The sequence below is a fragment of the Rhineura floridana genome, chromosome 8 (assembly GCF_030035675.1).
Source record: "Rhineura floridana isolate rRhiFlo1 chromosome 8, rRhiFlo1.hap2, whole genome shotgun sequence".
NCBI classification, from domain to species: domain Eukaryota; kingdom Metazoa; phylum Chordata; class Lepidosauria; order Squamata; family Rhineuridae; genus Rhineura; species Rhineura floridana.
This window is the reverse complement of record NC_084487.1, coordinates 83,357,883-83,372,190: the sequence shown is the minus strand read 5'-3', so window position 1 is coordinate 83,372,190 and position 14,308 is coordinate 83,357,883. Positions and strand designations below refer to the sequence as shown.

Below are 14,308 nucleotides of genomic sequence, written 5' to 3'. Positions count from 1 at the left end.
TGTAGTCCAAAAAGAAACTTTCCCAAGCTCTAGACAGGGCACTCCCTCAACTTGGTTTTTGCTCCAGATGGAGGAAGGAGTGGTCTGGAGATGGGGGAGTGGATGTCACCCCATTGTCATGGTCAGACCACTTCCTGGTGAAGTTTAGACTTATGGCACTGATCCTTCCCTGCAGGGGTGGTGGACAGATTAAGATGGTCCACTCCCGGAAATTAATGGAATCCACTGGATTCCTGAATGCCCTGGGGAGTTCCCAGTAGATAGAGCAGGTGACCCTGTTGAAGCCCTTGTCACACTGTGGAACAGCGCAGCGTGTCAGGCTCTTGACATGGTTGCCCCTGAGTGCCCTCTCCAGCATTGTGGAGCCTGGTTTGCACCTTGATACACCAGTGAGCTAAGGGCAATGAAACAGGCTGAACGATGGCTAGAGCGCAAGTGGCGAAAGATGTGCTGTGAGGCTGATCGGGCATGAGTAAAACATCATAACTGTGCCTACTGTGTGAAGAAGGCCCACTTCTCTGCCTACATTGCATTCTCAAGTAGCTGTCCAGTATTGTGAGGTGTCTGTTGACATCAACTCCAGGAAATGGAGTTTTAGACCCTTCAGAGGCCCACTGTGAATTGTTTGCAAGGCACTTTGAGGGTAAAGTTGCTCGTCTCTGTAGCAGTCTTGATGCCCCATCCACATCTACTGTAGTCGCCAATGAGGTGTCCAGTGCAATGCCTGCTGCAACTTCTTGGGAGCAGTTTCAGTTGATGCGGCCTGATGACATAGAAAAGGTGTTTGTGTTGATGCAGCCAGCAACGTGTCCTCTCAACCCTTGCCCTTCTTGGCTTATTAAAGTTTGTCGAAGGGGGTTGACCGAATGGATCCAGGGTGTGGTCAATGCATCATTGCGGGAGGGAGTGGTTACTGCTGCCTTGAAAGAGGTGGTGATCCCACAGCTCCTGAAAAAGCCCGCCCTGGACCCATTGGTTTGTGACAACTACTGGCCGGTTACAAATACCCCCTTTTTAGGGAAGGTGATTGAGAGGGTTGCAGCGCAGCAATTGCAAGTACTCTTGGATGAAACAGATTATCTTGACCCATTCCAGTCTGGGTTCAGGCTTGGTTATGGGACTGAATTGGCCTTGTTCAACCTGATGGATGACCTTTATCGTGAGAAGGACAGGGGGAGTGTGACCCTGTTATTCTTACTTGATCTCTCAGCAGCTTTTGATACCATTGACCATGGTATCCTTCTGGGCCAACTTGGTGAGATGGGTATTGGAGGCACTGTTTTACAGTGGTTCTGATCCTTTATCCAAGGTCATTTTCAGAGAATAGCATTGGGTGACTGTCTTTTGGCCCCATGGCAGTTGTGCTGTGGGGTGCCGCAGGGTACGATCTTGTTCCCCATGCTGTTTAACATCTATATGAAGCCCTTGGGAGTGGTCATCAGGAGATTTGGGGCAAGAAGTCAGCAGTATGCTGACGATACCCAGCCCTATTTCTCTGTAACATCTGAATCGGGAGAGACAGTGCAAGCAATTACTGCTGCCTTGACTTGGTGGTGGGCTGGATGAGGGCCAATAAACTGAGTCTGAATCCTAGCAAGACAGAGGCACTGTGGGTTGGTGGTTCCTGAGTTCAAATAATTGGTCATTGCCTGCTTTGGATGGGGTCGGACTCCCTCTGAAAGAGCAGGTCCGTAGTCTGGGGGTGCTCCTGGTTCCATCTTTGTCGCTAGAGGCCCAGGTGACCTCAGTGGCTAGGAGTGCCTTTTACCAGCTTTGGCTGGTAAGACAGCTGTATCCGTTTCTGGACCAGGATAGCCTGACCACTGTTGTCCACGCACTGGCAACCTCCAGGCTGGATTACTGTAATGTACTCTATATGGGGCTGCCCTTGAGGTTGGTCCAGAAGTTGCATCTGGTGCAAAATGCTGTGGCGAGACTGCTCACTGTGGCAGGGTATCGCCACATGTCACCCCGCTGGTGAAAGAATTGCACTGGCTGCCCATTTGCTACCAGGCCAAGTTCAAGGTTCTAGTTTTGGTGTACAAAGCTTGGGACCAGGATATTGAAAGACCATCTTATCCCTTATATACCCAGTCGATTACTGTGGTCTGCAGGTGAGGGCCTCCTGCAGATACCATCTTATCAGGAGGTCTGTTCTGCACAACATAGGAAATGGACCTTTAGTGTTGCAGCACCTACCCTGTGGAATTCCCTCCCATTAAATATTAGACCGTTGCCATCTCTGTTATCTTTTTGGTGCCTATTGAAGACCTTCCTCTTTCAACAAGCCTTTTAATTTGAGACCTATCCCAGTCTGCGTCTGTGCTGGAATTGCTTTTTAATACGTTCTTAAACCTTTTTTAAAATGTTTTTAATCTTAGAAGATGTTTTGAAAGCTTTTTTTAAGAAACATTTTTTAAAATGTTTTGTTTTAATGTGTTTTAAAGTTTGTTTTTATGACGTTTTAACATTTTTAGTGCTTTTGTTTGCCTCCCTGGGCTCCTGCCGGGAGCAAGGGCACAATATAAATCAAATAATAATAATAACAACTCTTTTTTTTGCCACCTTGGGCTCCTGCCAGGAGGAAGTGTGGGATATAAATTTAATAATAATAATAATAATAATAATAATAATAATAATAATAATAATAATAATAATGGCTGATTCTTAATTAATTTAAGAAATTTAACACTGGAGTCTATTATAGCACAGGCATGCTCAGTAAGAACCAACTGACAGTGTTCTAAAAGCCATACTCACAGCTGTTTGACTTGGCTAATCAGGGGGCCATACTCACGCTAGACATTGATTCCACTTGAAACAGTCATGACTTTCCCCAGAGGGGGAATGTAGATTGTGACAGGTGCTGAGAGTTGTTAGGAGACTCCTATTCCCCTGACAGAGCTCCATTAGCTAGAGTCAGCCTCTCTTCCCAGAGAATTCAGGGGATTATAGCTCTGTAAGGGGAATAGGAGTCTACCCACAACTCTCTGACCCCTTCACAAACTACACTTCCCAGGACTCTTTGGAGGAAGCTATGACTGTTTAAAATGGACCAAAAGTCTGGTGTGGCCAGGAACAGCTTTGGATTAAATCTGGGTGGCAGACTACATGTGTAGAATAAAATTAATGAAATACAATAAAAAGTTGGGGGAAACCCGAAAAATAATTATTGTGTTAACCATGGTTTCCTTTTGGAAAGGAAAGAGGCTTAGAAATAGAAATAGTAGTAACACAGGAAAGAAGCAAAGAACAACACCAATAAACATACAAAAATTTAATTCTCCATCCTTGGAGATGCAGTCCTGACTGCAGGTGTTGCCACCACTCACCATATGCTCAGAAGCACATGGGACCAAATTCTTCCAAGCTACACAGGAAGTGGATTGGACTGTGAACCCAAATTGTGTTTGCATTTTGACAAATTTGTAGGGCAGTCCAATATCTCAGAGAGGAGGTCAGGTCTCCTGCTCCCCTGGTGCATTCATTATAGCTGCCCAATTTCATCTTTAAAGTTTGATAGAAATATCTGTTGGCAATAGGTAAGTTTTTAAATTGCAAGGGTTTTCTGCCTATTAGTGAATAGTGAACTAGAACTAGTGAATAGTAAACTAGAACTGAAGGGATATTTTGTGTTATAGGTATTGTTTCTCTGTGTCTGATCATGCCAGGAAGAAACTGCTAAGGGCCAAGGGATATATGTTAGATGGCAGACACATATAACAGTCTCCCATTATTATTATTTTTAACGATAAGCAACCAAATGTGTCTGCAGGTTCTAACTAGAACAGCAGGCAACCCCTGCCCCTCCACAGCCATTTCCCTACTCAAATTGCCCCTCCTGCTGCTTTTCCACCTGTACAGTAGGGCCCAGGCCCCCACCGTAAAGTAGAAATCTCCGTAAAGTGGGCCCCCATAGACTATAATGGGCTGCGTCGCGCGAAAATGACATCAAAATGACGTCAAAATGGCGCACGATGGAAAAAAACCGCCGTATTAGCGGAACAAGCGCTGTAAGAGCGGGGCCTTTTCCTAATTGAAAACCACCGCATGAATGAAGCACCGTAAAGCGGAACGCCGTAAAGCGGGGCCCTACTGTATTGGAAAAGGATATATGAAAGAAAATGGGCTGCTATACTTTACAGCATCTATCAACAGCAACCCTGAAAATAAAATGAGTTATATACAGTTGTTGCCCTCCACTTGCAATCCAGTGGAGACTTCCATGAAAGGAAGGGGAAAATATTTTTTTTGCTGATTTCTTTCTTTTGTTTGCAGCTCCCTGATTTCCAAATTGCCCCTTTAGGCTTCAGGCAAGAGGGCTTGTCCTTCAAGGATCTCTATTTTCCAGCAATACAGCAGAGTGTATGAAGTGTAGTCAAGCTGATGGACTATATAAAAGCTCAAGACCACAGTACGCATGGCGTTAATCAAGTACTTTGTCCTTGAATGCAAGCTTTTCCCCAAATTGCTAGCATGGACAAATTGCCAACATGGGTAGCTGATCCAGATTGAGACAGTGGGGTAGGGGGCCTTTAACTCTTTGCCCCTGATTTGAATGAAGGTTTCTGAACCTGCAATATGCATTTGGGGAAAAAAGGCCCCTATTGGGATAAAAGGGAGGTTTTTAACCATTAAATTATAGGCATGGGATGGATCTGGACCACAGTGGATGGGAGGCAAGATTTAAAGCCCTCCCCCCAACAGAGTCTCAATCCAGATCAGGTCCTCCACGCTGGCAATTTGTGAAAGAAAAAGCTTGTACTCAAGGGAAAACTGCTTGACTGACATCCACCCCTTATTGGAACAAATTAACTCTTCTCTGAGACCTATCTAAATTTTGAAGGACCTGTCTCTGACTGCTCCTGTTCCCTGACTCAGTTCTTCACCTGCTAAGTATCTACAGAGCAGAGCTTGGAAAAGTTACTTTTTTAAACCACAACTCCCATCAGCCCTAGCCAGCATAGCCACTGGATTGGGCTGATGGGAGTTGTAGTTCAAAAAAGTAACTTTTCCAAGCTCTGCTACAGAGTCTCTGCCTGTTTGCCTCTTCTTTTTTCCACCTCCTCCAGACCAGTGTCAACCTTCTTCCACCATGGGCTTATCTTCGCCAGGACAGGACAATGCAAACACAAAATCCAATGCTTGAATGAAAGGCAGAGGCAGGCAGGCAATGAGGTGTGGCAGGGCAGCACAATCCTAATCCCCCCACATTCCAACCATCAGCTGAGAATATTTGTTAGCACTGCATGGGTTTTGTTTTGCACAATTTCGGTATTCTTTACACAATTATGAAGTTGTGCCAAGTGTCATTACTACAGGCTCCTCAAAGATGTAAACTTTAAGAATATGCTTAAAGTACATGAGTACAAACTCTTGAGGTAAGAGCAATAAATCCTTTGAATGTTCAGTGAATAATAAGTTCATGAAAAATTGCAAATTATAGCCAATCCTAAATTCAGTAATTGAGGAAAGCTGGCATGTTTTATCTGGAAACAGCTTAGGCTTTTCATTTGGCAAGCCCTGAGAGTTTCTCAGCTATTACAGGCTATCATTACTATAATTATGTGGGCCTTATGAACTCACTGGCATTCTTAATAAAAGAATGAATTAAATAATGGTTTATTTTATTTAATGAAAGAGGACAAAACATGTTTCTTTTTCCTATTATTTAGCTCCAAATGTGGCTCCTTCCGAAGTTGGAGGAGGGGGTGGCAGCAATCGAGAACTGACAATAACATGGGTGGTAGGTATTATAATGAGATTGCACTTATTGTGCACACTGTTATAAAGGAACTGATCCTATTAATATTGAACCAATGGAGAGTGATTATTGGGCTTTTTTTAAGATTAAGAATGTGGTCCACCATAGATGCTAAAAGTTCAGTTTTAGTAATCTTGCATGCAGGTGACTTTACTAAAAGGGGCTAAACTTACTTAATCATCTCTTGGAACTCATCTTAAAGATTAAAATGCATAAAATGGATTAAAATGATCAGTGGCACCAAAATTCAAAACAGATGTATAAATTTGTTTAGCTTATAATGCATAGCTGTATTGTGAATAAAGCACTGTTTTCTCAAAGTTCTTGTCCAGTTCAGAATGTCCAGTGAGGTTCTACCCATTTACATTAAGGAGACCAGGTGACCAAAGTCACTGTTTGGTAGAAGTTCTTTAATGTTCAGCTTTAATCTTAATGTTGATTACTGAGACCACCCGACCAAGCAGCCTCTGATTTGATTAGTGTATTTGCTATTTAAGTCTATTATCTTGATTTTTTCATGCAAATGTTTTTTTGGGGTGGTTATCTCCCATCCTGATCTCAAACCTTCTCACATTCCCAGGTATGTGCACTCCACCATGGTAACACTGCTGGGTGGGTGTGGAATATGTGAATCAAACAATAATTCCCAAGTGCAGCACAAAAATTTGCATGGTGTACAAACACCTTCAGCCCTCATGCACCAACATTATGAGCCAGGATAAAACTTGGAAACAGACCGGGTTTTTTTCTGACTGCTCCCCACAAAAGCTTGTATCTATCAAACTGATTCTGAACTGAGCCTAGGACAGCTTGCCCATCACTCATTAAAATCAACATGCAATTGAATCTTTTTACAATCCTTCAAAAGACCAAATTGCAATATATGAATTATTAAGCTCATCACTTCTAAAATAGCAAGTGAATTGATTTAGAAATACTACCCTGATTGCAGCACTAACCAAATCCTACATTTTTGGAGCTCTATTCCCTGAAGACCAACTAAAGCCCAAGCTTGTATATCTTTTATGGTATTGTAAGACCTTTTAACTGGTCTGGCATTTGGTAGACATGGTGGGGTTTGCTCTAGTATTCTTTGTGGGCATGAGAGACATTTTATTCACATTAAATTTGACAATTTTGGATGTGCAGTTATGTTTTGTTAACAACTTAGAATCTTTGGGGATTAGAGAGGCTAAAAATCAATAATAATATAATATAAAGTGAGACATGTTCTTGTCCCCAGTGGTAGCTGACAACAGGTTTTAATGAAAACAAGCATATTGTAGCCCCTGTCAATCATATCAAATAACCTAACTGCCTGTTGTTTAAAGCTCTGAATGTCTGATTTATAGAACCTGTTTTACATGCCACAGGCCACACACTGAATATTGGTGTTTGGAGAAATATGCTCTTTTAACAGAATTATTGTCCACCTGCATCTTTCTACTAAGTGTCTATTACTTTAATATTATTATGCTGGCATGCTATGCTTTGCCAGACTACAAAAGTGTACTTACAGCTAACAATTTAGTTAGTTGAAACCTGTCAGAAGGTCAGTATATCCAACCCAGTGGAGCTAAATGTAAATTGGCATGGCCACACCCTTTGCTTCATGTTCATGATATTCTAACAAAAGACACAAGACTGCCTACTGAAAACTCTCTAGCTGTTAGATGCATTTCATGTATGATTTCCACATTTCACCTTCCTACATTAGTACCATACATGATTGCTGAACACCTGTGCCTTATAACTGATCGGGATAGAGTAATCATTGCTGCCATATTTTTTTACTTTCAGATGGTTTATATTTGAAGGCTACATTTAACCTTTACTTTACTTACTTTACATATAAACCCTCATAAGTTCACTGCATTCTGTTTTATTGAACAATATTTTTCCTAAGAATGGCTCCTGAATCATATTTAAGCAATTGTGATAAATGGTTAGTCTTGGAACTTGTAAGCAGTGAAATTGGGGTGGAGTGGAGTGACAGCAAAGACTCAGCTCCCTCATTTTGTGATGGCACCCTTTATTACTGTTTTAGAAGGCTATGGGTGCATGATTTGGTAAAAATTTTGGTGGCATTTTATTTTGATACTTTCCTATAGATGCTTTAATATAACATTGTGCATATTTTAACATATTCTTTATAGTGTTTATTAATCCTTCTGTTTGCTGTGTGATTCATTTGGTACCTTATACTCAAAACACTAACTGGCAAAAACAGGAGCTCACAGCTTATTTTCATGTTAGCAATCTTTCTTTAGGAAATGTATCTCCCACTCTTTATTGGGGGCAAATTTGTCACACACCTTTTTTTGAGAGGAGTTGGTCTCTCTCAGGGGGAGAAGGCCTTGGAGATCTCACGGGCTGGAGTGCCCAATATGAAGGGGGTAATCAGGCTGCTGTTTAAGCCTGCTCTGCCCACTGCACTCTACTTTTCTTTTACAGTCACTCTCCCTCCCTCTACTGTGTTGGTTTTTTACAAGTCACGCTTTCTGCAGACTGAATCAGAATTTGGGGAGGGGGAGCCCCTGAATAGCCCATGGGACTCCTCTTTTTTGTGCACTCCACACTGTAGGGTTCTTTGATTTACTCTTTATATATGTACTTATTTGGTCTGTTTGGCATTCTGTGTGGGCAAACGTTTTAATGTTCTGGTCATTCTAATTAATTTTATTGTTGTTATGTATTTGTATTTCATATTTTGTGATTGCTGATTTATTGTATTATTTTATGTTGTACACCGCCCAGGGAGCCTTTGGCTAAAGGCGGTTTATAAATTAAATTAAATAAATAATAAATAATAATAAGGGAGTTTAAGAACTTAATTGACAGGCACTCTGAGGCATCATTGGGTTAAGGGCACTTTTGAGTCGCCTTCCACAGACTTCAGCATGGGGGGGTCCTTGGGTCTGCCCATTAGGCCTGGTGTATGCACCTTGGTGAACACTGAACAGCGGGGTCCGGGTGCTCATGCTGGGTTCACATACCCAAGGGTCAGTTAGCAGGGAGGGAGAATTTTCTCCCAATCCTTTGCAAGGGAGCCACATAATGTGGCTGTTTACATGGCCAGGGGAGTGGAGGGATGCTTCCCTTGTATACATTGATTCAAACCCATCTGCCCATACTTACATCATTTGGTTATTGTTTGGCAGAGCTTCTATTGTTATACTGAAATATGACCTTTCCACCATTATTCTGCCCCACAAGCCTTCTTCCAGAGATTGTTGGCAAATGATGGATATTTTGAAAAAGAGCTTTTTCCCTAGAAGTGGCACATTGGATATTCCAGGTTTCCCTGGAAGCTGTTTAAATGTAAATATACAGAATGTTGTATCCTACATAAGGGTGTGAGGCAGTAGCCAATGGCATGGTGAGATTGCACGGCTCACTTGACCTTTCTCCATTTGTGTAGCTGCTGCATACTGAGATGAAGAGGGGGAGGGATGGCAAGGTGGGTGCTGTGCAAACACACTGGCAGGAGCACCATATTGGCTCTGCCAGCTTGTTTGCACCACACTGACCTCACTGCTACCTTGCCCCTCCCCCCTCCATGCCAGTGTGCAGCAGCTACAGAAATGGATTGAGGTCAGGTGAGCAATACACCCCTGCCATCCACTGTAATAAAGCTTTTGAAAATACTAGCAACAGTAGATATAGATAATGCACATATATTACTCAACATTAACAAAAGATCCCTTAAGTATTCTGTAAATATGAAATTTAGAATTGTAATCACTTTGTGCAACATTTTAAAAAATATTCTTTTTATGATGTCTGCTTTTCATTTTGGAAAAAAGATTGTCTATTAAAAACAAGGTTGGGAAAACACAAATATCTTAAAAATATTGACAAATTTCTTCTAACACCATAATTTTTTTTAATGACACACCTTGTACTGCATGTAAAGTCCCATATCCCTAGCCAAGTTGGCACTGCAAAGATTTGGATAATTTCCAACTGTGACTAAATTATATCCAAGGGGGTGGTGCAAGATCAGAGAGTACCAAACCAAGTGTGCTTTGTTCTTTCATGTGGTCCCAAATAGATTTATATCCCAAGAATTTCTCTCAGCTAATGGAAGGCTTTTCCCATCTGTACTGGAACTGGAGGCTCATTTAAACTGGAATAATAGGTAGGTAGGATTTCCGCCTCAGTAATTCCTCTAGCATGTATATAAAAGTAAAAATAAATATGGATTTTATTATTAATGTCAGTCTGGCTCAATGTAAACAAAATAATTTCATATAAGGCTGTGGGATGGTCCCCTAAAATATGCAGACATTGCATTTGGTATTCTAATAATTTCATAAATTATGACATGAGAACAGGATGTATGGCAGATTGGCACACCTAGAGAATTTGTTATGATTCATAAAGCCCCAAAGGGTGAGACATTTTGGAACTTAGCTAGATCTTGTTTTGGAAATAGGATGATTGGGATAAAAAGTTCCTTCCACTCTACTGCCCCTTCTTAATGCAGATTACAAATTACTACTTTATGTTTCCTTTGGAAGACTAGTTTAAGACACTGGGACTTAACATTAGCACACATTTTCATTTTTACTGCTACCTCTTCTATGGTTACAGAGGTGCAGAGCTTGGAAAAGTTACTTTTTTGAACTACAACACCCATCAGCCCCAGCTAGCATGGCACTGGCTGGGGCTGATGGGAGTTGTAGTTCAAAAAAGTAACTTTTCCAAGCTCTGCAGAGGTGTAATCATACATTTCCTCCTCTCTAGAACTTTATTAATTTGAATGTTTATTGAGATTTTAGGGATTATGTTTGTTTTACTCTGTTTTTTATTACTGTTTGTAAGTCTCCTTGAGTCTCCTTGGAGATAGACCAGATACACATTTTTTAAAAATAAATAAATACTGAGGTTTTTTTGGCAACAGAAATCCATGTTTGAATTGCATTTAGAAGAATAAGTAGACATGGCAGAATTGTGAAGATGACTTCCTTTCTGGTGAGGGATTTCTGTAAAAATGAAATTAACTTACAAGAGTGTTATGCCATTCATCAATATTCTCAAAGCCCATCATGTCTTTTGCTAATTTTCTTTCCCTTTTAGATTACAACTGTAAGGAATGTAGGATCAGTTCACATATCACATTAAACCATAATTTAAAAACAAACAGTGGCTTAATGGAAATGCACAGTACGTTGGTGCAAGTTGCATGATTTCACTCTGCTCCTCCCCCACTCTTGCTGCTGCCACACTGCCATTGTGATGTCCAAACCTGGGCTCATGATTTGCTTTTCCCAAACAACCACAACCTCAAGTTCAAATGTCATGATAAGTCAGGCTCTGGCTTGTTTCCCAGCAGCACAGCAGCAGTGAGGGATGAGCAGAGCAAGAGCTTTTCAGCACATGCATCAGCAAACTACAAGATCACATTAAACCATTGTTTTTAACTATGAGTCAAGGCAACATGTGAACCACTCCTTGGAATCACAGACTCATCAAAAATGCATGAATATATTAATATAAAATTGAAAATTAAGTGGTTAAAAAAAAACAGCTGTAAAATCCCTGAAAAGTACCTATGTTCAGTGACTTTGAATGTACCACATTAAGGGAAGTTGAGCCTTGAATACTGATGGTGTCTGCTTGGGGTGGGGGGAATGGAAGTGGGGAAATAATTGGCTTGTTTGAGTTGCTAACAGTTTCTTGGGGAGAGGATTAGTATTTAGAGCAGATATATTCCATGAAGACAGCTGGTATAGCACAGTGGGGAGGAGAGCCTGGCTGGGAGTCCAGAGTCTGTGAGTTCAAATCCCCATTTGTGTCTCATGGATGTAAAGAGCCAGCTAAAGATCACCCCCACAGTGAGTGGCTCAGGGGTTACATGCCCTGCCACCTGTGCAGCCGTGGGCAAGCTGCATAGTCCAAGGAGCCCAGTTGCCCCCTAGCTGGCAGTTGCAGATGAGGAAGGGGCTGGCTTAAGAACATAAGAACATAAGAAGAGCCTGCTGGATCAGGCCAGTGGCCCATCTAGTCCAGCATCCTGTTCTCACAGTGGCCAACCAGGTGCCTGGGGGAAGCCCGCAAGTAGGACACGAGTGCAAGAACACTCTCCCCTCCTGAGGCTTCTGGCAACTGGTTTTCAGAAGCATGCTGCCTCTGACTAGGGTGGCAGAGCACAGCCATCATGGCTAGTAGCCATTGATAGCTCTGTCCTCCATGAATTTGTCTAATCTTCTTTTAAAGCCATCCAAGCTGGTGGCCATTACTGCATCTTGTGGGAGCAAATGCCATAGTTTAACTATGCGCTGAGTAAAGAAGTACTTCCTTTTGTCTGTCCTGAATCTTCCAACATTCAGCTTCTTGGAATGTCCACGAGTTCTAGTATTATGAGAGAGGGAGAAGAACTTTTCTCTATCCACTTTCTCAATGCCATGCATAATTTTATACACTTCTATCATGTCTCCTCTGACCCGCCTTTTCTCTAAACTAAAAAGCCCCAAATGCTGCAACCTTTCCTCGTAAGGGAGTCGCTCCATCCCCTTGATCATTCTGGTTGCCCTCTTCTGAACCTTTTCCAACTCTATAATATCCTTTTTGAGATGAGGCGACTAGAACTGTACACAGTATTCCAAATGCGGCCGCACCATAGATTGTGCTGCTGTGGCAAACTGAGCAGGCCCTAGCCAGCTGGAGAGGACTAGCTTCAGAGGAAGGCAATGGTAAGCCTCCTCTGAATACCTCTTACCATGAAAACCCTATGAATCCAACAACAACAAAGGATTCATAGGGTTGCCATAAGTCGGAATCAACTTGAGGGCAAATAACAATATTCCATGAAATTGAAGAACTAACCTCTCCACACTATACAGGAGGTTTCTGGAGAGTGGGATAGGAAAAGGAAACAGGTTTCCTATCCCCTCCTCCATTTATATCAGTTTCAACTTTTGAAGCCTGAGGATGGGGATAAAGTGCTTTCAGCTGTTATGCCTTTGTGACTAATTCTAGCTATCTGGAGAGGGGTGTGTGATGTCCCTGTATTTTAATACAGTAGGGCCCCGCTAATACGGCGGGCTAGGGACCAGGCCCCCGCCGTAAAGCAGAAATCGCCGTAAAGCTGGGCCCCATAAACTATAATGGGCTGCGTCATGCCAAAATGACGTCAAAATGACGTCAAAATGGCGCGCAATGAAAAAAACCCGCCATATTAGCGGAACAAGCGCTGTAAGAGTGGGGCCTTTCCCTGATTGAAAACCACCGCATGAACAAAGCACCATAAAGCGGATTGCCATAAAGCGGGGCCCTACTATATCTGTAAATATGGTAAGTCCGGGTTTATTAAGCTATATATGGTAAGTGACTGAGAGGGGGGAGTACATGGGCTAGAACGCTGGAGAATGCTGTATGATGATTGGCTGAGCGTTTGAGTGGCTGAAGGTATAAAGAGGATGACAGTTGAGAGGAGGTCGGTTGGTTGTGGAGCGTGGATTGGAGTTGGTTGTGGGTTGGATTATATTTGGCTGGTATTTAGGCAGAATATATAAGACTGGAAACATAAAGAGTGACACTAAATGAAACCATATGCTTGTTGAACATTCCTAAAGTAATCTTGTTATTTCCTGGTGTTATCAAATAAATACTTTTATTGGTTTACCTAAAGCCTGATCCTTGGCTGGGGATGCACAGACCAGAAGGGAGGGCAGGGTAATTACCAAGGCTGGAGGGAAACAGTATCAAATAAATGGTGGCAGCCGTGAAGGGAGATATTGTAACATCGTCAAGTATCCAGAGCAACCCGAGATTGTATGCTTTATAGACAAAGATACAAGGGGGTTGTGGATGGCAAGGGCACCCAGACACAAAGTAACAAATAAGCCAGAAGGGGACTAAGGCAAAGTCCTAAGGCTAGTGGTGCTGCCTAGAAGTGGGATCTTGTGAGATCTGTGCTAGAGCGTGTGAGAGAACAAATAAAACCGAGATCCTGACAGGTGGTGGCCCTGGTGGGAGTATCCCAGGTAGAGCCAGCTGTGGGATCGTCACAGGGGGGCTTGACCAGGTGTTTCTAGGGAGTAGTAAACACATCATTGTGTGAGGGGGTGATGTCTACCACCTTTAAAGAGGCTGTCGTGCAGACACTCCTTAGAAAACCCACCTTGGGCCCCAAAGTTTTCTGAAAGGATGGTGACCATTGACCCTCAGGCACTCTTGGAGAAAATGGATTATCAGGATCAGTTCCAATCTCGGTTCAAGCCTGGTCTTGAGACTGAATCAGCCTTGGTTGCCCTGATGCACAACTCAGAGAGAAGGACTATAACCTTGATTATTTTCCTTGATTTTCTGCAGCTTCCAGTTCCATTGGCTGCCTATGCCTCAGCCCCGTGGCATTTATACTATGGGAATCTGCAAGGTTCTTTGATGCTATTTAACTTCTGTATGAAGCTGTTAGGAGTAGTCACAAGTGGTGTCTGTGGTTAGGAGCACTTTTTCCCAGCATCAGTGGTTTGCCAGCTTCAGCTGGACAGGGACAGCCTGGTGGCAGTGACTCATGGGTTGGTAGTCTCAAGGTTG

General features: G+C 42.5%; 1 protein-coding gene across 3 annotated transcripts in view; it reads left to right on the top strand.

Annotated features, from left to right (window-relative positions):
• The window catches only part of CNTN1 (contactin 1), a 326,339-nt gene that overhangs the window by 285,847 nt on the left and 26,184 nt on the right, over positions 1–14,308 (top strand). For all 3 annotated transcript variants that reach the window (XM_061639947.1, XM_061639948.1, XM_061639949.1), the window contains exon 17: positions 5,676–5,746. In XM_061639947.1, coding sequence (XP_061495931.1) covers positions 5,676–5,746 — 71 coding nt within the window. The remainder of the gene's footprint in view (positions 1–5,675; positions 5,747–14,308) is intronic.